General features: G+C 52.3%; 1 protein-coding gene across 2 annotated transcripts in view; it reads left to right on the forward strand.

Moving 5' to 3' along the window:
* fxyd5 (FXYD domain containing ion transport regulator 5) overlaps window positions 1-5,781 on the forward strand; it is a 42,548-nt gene extending 36,767 nt beyond the window's left edge. For both annotated transcript variants that reach the window (XM_038814378.1, XM_038814379.1), the window contains 3 exons: window positions 4,421-4,495; window positions 5,429-5,474; window positions 5,576-5,781. In XM_038814378.1, coding sequence (XP_038670306.1) covers window positions 4,421-4,495; window positions 5,429-5,474; window positions 5,576-5,612 — 158 coding nt within the window. In that variant the 3' untranslated portion in view covers window positions 5,613-5,781. The remainder of the gene's footprint in view (window positions 1-4,420; window positions 4,496-5,428; window positions 5,475-5,575) is intronic.
* Window positions 5,782-6,000: the final 219 nt, after the last annotated feature.

Below are 6,000 nucleotides of genomic sequence, written 5' to 3' on the forward strand. Positions count from 1 at the left end.
AGGGTCAGTACTGAGGGAGTGCTGCACTGTTAGAGGGTCAGGACTGAGGGAGTGCTTCACTGTCAGAGGGTCAGTACTGACGAAGTGCTACACTATCAGAGGGTCAGTACTGAGGGAGTGCTGCACTGTCAGAGGGTCAGTACTGAGGGTGTGCTGCACTGTCAGAGGGTCAGTACTGAGGGAGTGCTGCACTGTCAGAGGGTCAGTACTGAGGGAGTGCTGCACTGTCAGAAAGTCAGTATTGAGGGAGTGCAGCACTGTCAGAGGGTCAGTACTGAGGGTGTGCTGCACTGTCAGAGGGTCAGTACTGAGGGAGTGCTGCACTGTCAGAGCGTCAGTACTGAGGGTGTGCTGCACTGTCAGAGGGTCAGTACTGAGGAGTGCTGCACTGTCAGAGGGTCAGTACTGAGGTAGTGCTGACAACTGTCAGAGGGTCAGTACTGAGGGAGTGCTGCACTGTCAGAGGGTCAGTACTGAGGGAGTGCTGCACTGTCAGAGGGTCAGTACTGAGGGACTGCTGCACAGAGGGAGGGGGCAGAGCTGGAAGATTTCCCATTTAAAATAGCACAAAACAAATTCCGTTTTTTGGGGATCCAGATAGCCCATAACTCGACATGGATCCACAAATGGAATCTGACCAGTCTGGCGGAGGGAGGTTAAAAAGGACCTACATAGATGGGATGCACAGATGCACATGGGATGACAGACAATCAAGATGAACGTACTGCCCAGGTTCCTCTTCCTGTTTAGATCCATACACATCTACATCCCCAAGGCTTTTTTTACAAAGACTAGTTAAAATGATCGTGGCATTTGTATGGTGAGGGGGCAGGGGTGGGGGGGGAAGAATGGATGCCTGGTCCTCCCGAACTTGAACACTACCACTGGGCAGGCAATGGCAGAGAGGGTTGAGGGGATGAGTAAGGGAACCGAACATGGAATGGGTGAGGATGGAGGAGTTCTCCTGCACAGGAACAACCCTCCGAGCCCTCATCACGACAGTGATCCCCATTCCTGCTAGCAAAACACTTAACCAGCCCAATGGTAGTAGCAGCACTAAGAACCTGGAACCAGGTGAGACAACACGGCTTAACCGAGGTGTCCACCATGACTTCCATCTACCACAGGTTTCCACCAGCCATACTAGACACCACCTTTAAGAGGTAGAGATAGGACAGGGCAGATGCTAGCAACCATGGACTTTTACGTGGGGATGGACTCATGACCTTAGAAGAGTTGACGGAGAAACTGGAACGATTGAACGGACAGAAACTCCGATATTGACAAATCAAAACCTTTCTCAGTAAGGGGATGACCTAGAGCCCTGAGAGACACAATGTTGGAGGAGCTACTGGACGCAGACAGTATGGAGAAAGGGAATGAGGAGACAAATACGGCTTACGTTTAGAAAGGGCGAGAACACCACTGGGTGGAGCAAAGCAGAAGTGGGACGATGAACTGGGGACAGAAGTAGGGTGGGGACTCTGAAGCGAAACACAAGTAGGGCCAACTCCACCTCCTCCTGCGCCAGGCTAAACGTCATGCAGTTTAAAGTGGTGCACAGATCTCAACAAACAGAACCTGAATGAACAGGTTCATCCTGGAGGTGGAGGACAAGTGTGTACGTTGCCAGGCAGGCCCGGCCAACCATGCCCACCTGTTCTGGGCCTACCCCAGACTTGTTGGGTTCTGGACAGCCTTCTTTGAGGTGGTGTCCAAGGTTGTGGGGGTGAGGGTGGATCCATGCCCGAGAGTGGATGTCTTCGAGGTATCGGACCAGCCAGAACATCATATGCGGAAGAGGACCAAAGCCCCGGCTTTTCCTTCTTCATCGCACGCCGGAGAATCCTACTCGGCTGGCGATCAGCAGCACCACCCACAGCTGCAGACTGGCTGGCAGACCTGTCCGAATTTCTCCATCTGGAGAAGATCAAATAAACAATCCGAGGTTTGCGGGAGGACATCCACAAAGCACGGGGGACATTCATCAGGTGTTCCAAGACCTGTTTGAAGCCAATAACGGGTAGGAACGAGGGGTGGGGGGGGGGGGGGGGGGAGTGCAGAGGGTAGATAGGATTGCACAGAACAGAGAGGGCGGCAAGGAAGGAACCCAAGAAAGTATCAGGAGGAGCAGGGAAAAGAGCAAGCTGGGAGGAGGGCAGAGACTATAGGCAAAGGTGACCACTCCCAGGGCACTCCTGTCAGAGGGTCACTATGAGGGAGTGCTGCACGTCAGAGGGTCTGTACTGAGGGAGGCTGCACTGTCAGAGGGTCAGTACTGAAGGGAGTGCTGCACTGTCAGAGGGTCAGTACTGAGGGAGTGCTGCACTCCCTCAGTACTGAGGGAATGCTGCACTGTCAGAGGGTCAGTACTGAGGGAGTGCTGCACTGTCAGAGGGTCCGCTTACTGAGGGCTAGTGCTGCACTGTCAGAGGGTCAGTACTGAGGGAGTGCTGCACTGTCAGAGTGTCAGTACTGAGGGAGTGCTGCACTGTCAGAGGGTCAGTACTGAGGGAGTGCTGCGCAGTCAGAGGGTCAGTATTGAGGGAGTGCAGCACTGTCAGAGGGTCAGTACTGAGGGAGTGCTGCACTGTCAGAGGGTCAGTACTGAGGGAGTGCCGCACTGTCAGAGGGTCAGCACTGAGGGGGTGCTGCACTGTCAGTGGGTCAGTACTGAGGAAGTCTGCACTGGCAGGGAGGTCAGTACTCAGGGAGTGCTGCACTGTCAGAGGGTCAGTACTGAGGGTGTGCTGGACTGTCAGAGGGTCAGCACTGAGGGAGTGCTGCACTGTCAGAGGGTCAGTACTGAGGAAGTGCCTGCACTGTCAGAGGGTCAGTACTGAGGGGTGTGCAGGACTGTCAGAGGGGTCAGTATTGAGGGAGTGCTGCACTGTCAGAGGGTCAGTACTGAGGGAGTGCTGCACTGTCAGAGTCACTACTGAGGAAGTGCTGCACTGTCAGAGGGTCAGTACTGAGGGAGTGCTGCACTGTCAGAGAGTCACTACTGAGGAAGTGCTGCACTGTCAGAGGATCAGTACTGAGGGTGTGCAGGACTGTCAGAGGGTCAGTACTGAGGGAGTGCTGCACTGTCAGAGGGTCAGTACTGAGGGAGTGCTGCACTGTCAGAGAGTCATTACTGAGGAAGTGCTGCACTGTCAGAGGGTCAGTACTGAGGGAGTGCCACACTGTCAGAGGGTCAGTACTGAGAGACTGCTGCACTGTCAGAGGGTCCGTACTGAGGGAATGCTGCACTGTCAGAGGGTCAGTACTGAGGGAGTGTTGCACTGTCATTGGGTCAGTACTGAGGGAGTGCTGCACTGTCAGAGGGTCAGTACTGAGGGAGTGCTGCACTGTCATAGGGTCAGTATTGAGGGAGTGCTGCACAGTTTGAAGGATCAGTACTGAGGGAGTGCTGCACTGTCAGAGGGTCAGTACTGAGGGAGTGCTGCGCTGTCAGAGGGTCAGTACTGAGGGAGCGCTCCACTGTCAGAGGGTCAGTACTGAGGGAGTGCTGCACTGTCAGAGGATCAGTACTGAGGGAGTGCTTGCACTGTCAGAGGGTCAGTACTGAGGGCGTGCTGGCACTATCAGAGGGTCAGTACTGAGGTGTGCAGGACTGTCAGAGGGTCAGTCTGAGGGAGTGCTGCACTGTCAGAGGTCAGTACTGAGGGAGTGCTGCACTGTCAGAGGGTCAGTACTGAGGGCGAGTGCCGCACTGTCAGAGGGTCAGTACTGAGGGACTGCTGCACTGTTAGAGGGTCAGTACTGAGGGAGTGCCTGCACTGTCAGAGGCTCAGTACTGAGGGTGTGCTGCACTGTCAGAGGGTCAGTACTGAGGGAGTGCCGCACTGTCAGAGGGTCCAGTACTGTGGGAGTGCTGCACTATCAGAGGGTCAGGTACTGTGGGAGTGCTGCACTGTCAGCGGGCTGTCCTTCAGGATGAGATATCAAGCTGAGACTGCCATCTGCCCTCGGTGAGTGTGAAGGATCCCATGTCCTGGGCCCAACATTTTTTCCCCTCATCCAACGTCACTGGAAAAAACAGTGGATTCTCGATCATGATCACATTGCTGCTTGTGGGATCTTGCTATGCATGAACCGGATGCTGCGTTTGCTGCATTACCACAGTGTTCTCACACCCTAACATGCTGGATAATTTTCCAGTTCTTCTAACACTCTGGTGCTGGCCAAGCATGTGGGAACCTGCTACTTCTGGTGTGTGCAGACAAGTGTCTGAGTGGATAGCGATGCCCCACACAGCCGAATGCCTGCCCTGATTGGGCTGTGCTGCTGTGAAGGCTGCTCATCAGATCCTCACCGACTGCTGCCCACACCCTCATGTTTTATTGACTTTCTCTCTCCCTCTGTCTCTCTCTCTGTCTTGGAGTAACTCTGTCAGGTTCTGGTCCATCTTTTACAGACTATGCGTTTCTCAGGAAATGGGGTCTGGTCGTGGCTTTCCTCCTCTTTGTCGTGGGGATACTGGTTCTCTTCTGTAAGTAGAAACTTTCTGTGAGCCTCCACTTTCCAACTGGCTCCAGCCAGACAGCGTTTCGATTTTAAAACTCTCGTCACCCTCTCTCTCTTTTTCTCACTCGGGTCTCTCTGTCTCCCTTTCACTCTCTTTCAAACTCTTTCTCTCTCTTATCCTTTCCTTTCTCTCTCACTCACTCTCCCTGTCTTTCTCAGTCCAACTCTCTCTCCTTCTGTCTCTGTCTCTCTCTGTCTCTCTCCCGTTTTGTCTCTGTCTGTTACTCGCCATCTCTGTCTCTCTCTGTCTTTGTCCATCTGTGTCTGTCTATCTTTCTCTCTGTCTCTCCCTCTTCCCCTGTTGTTGTTTCTCTCACCATGTCTCTCTCTCTCTGTATCTCACTGTCTCTCTCGGTCTATCTCTCTCTGTCTCTCTCTCTCTCTCTCTCTCTCTCCCTCTTCCCCTGTTTCTCTCTCTCTCTCTGTATCTCACTCTGTCTCTCTCTCTGTGCCTGTTTCTCTCTGTCTCTCTCCCAATGTCTCTCTCTCTGTCTCTATCTGTGGCTCTGTCTCTCTCTGTCTCTATTTTTCAGTCTCTCTCCCTCTGTTTCTTCCTCTCTCTGTCTCTCTCTTTTTCCACCCCTCTCCATCCGTCGTTCCCTCTCTCTCGCTGTCCACCTCTTTGTCTCTTTCTGCCTGTTTCACTGTCTCTCCTCTCGCTCACTGTCTGTCACTCCCTCTCTCTGTCTTTGTCTCTCTGTCCGTCTATCTCTCTCTTTGTCCATCTATCTATCTGTCTCTCTCACTCTTTCTGTCTCTTTCTCTTTATTTCTGTCTCTCTCTATCCCCCTCTCTACCTCTCGATGTGTGCTTCTCTTTCTCTCTCTCGATTTGTCATTCTATCTCTCACTCTGTGCCGTTGAGACTGTCTAATTCCTGTTGATTATGTTGTTTCCAGTGGATAGACTGAGGATGCCTCAATGTTCAAGGTTGAAGACAGGGAGGTGAGTAACTGTTGCTGATTTTCAATACCTCAATTACCTTATTGCAGCTGTACTCCACTCCCGGAAACATTCTAACCTCACCTCTCTCTCTCCTCCCACAGGAAGCATGGAAAATATAACATTACAACTGAGACTTAGAGACAGACAGAAGGCTGCTTTCATCTTCTGAACATGGCTTGAGACAAAGTCCTGATTTATTTAATGTTTTATCAGTCTGATTTCTGTGGGGTCAGAGATTTCTGGCTCAGCCAACACCCATTCACAATGCATCAATACTCAATAAACAGATTAAGAGTCTCGATTTTCAGCATTGAGTCTACATACGTTCCATTGTTTGTCACTCTCTCTATGTCACTCTCTCTTTCACTCTACCTCTGCCCCTCACTCTGTCTCTCTCTCTCCCTCTCTGTCGCTCGCTCCCGCTGTCTCTGTCCCTCACTCCCTCATGTCTCTTAGTCAGTCACTCCCTCTAGAACATAGAACATAGAACAGTACAGCACAGAACAGGCCCTTCGGCCCTTGATGT

Source organism: Scyliorhinus canicula, chromosome 12 (assembly GCF_902713615.1).
Source record: "Scyliorhinus canicula chromosome 12, sScyCan1.1, whole genome shotgun sequence".
NCBI classification, from domain to species: domain Eukaryota; kingdom Metazoa; phylum Chordata; class Chondrichthyes; order Carcharhiniformes; family Scyliorhinidae; genus Scyliorhinus; species Scyliorhinus canicula.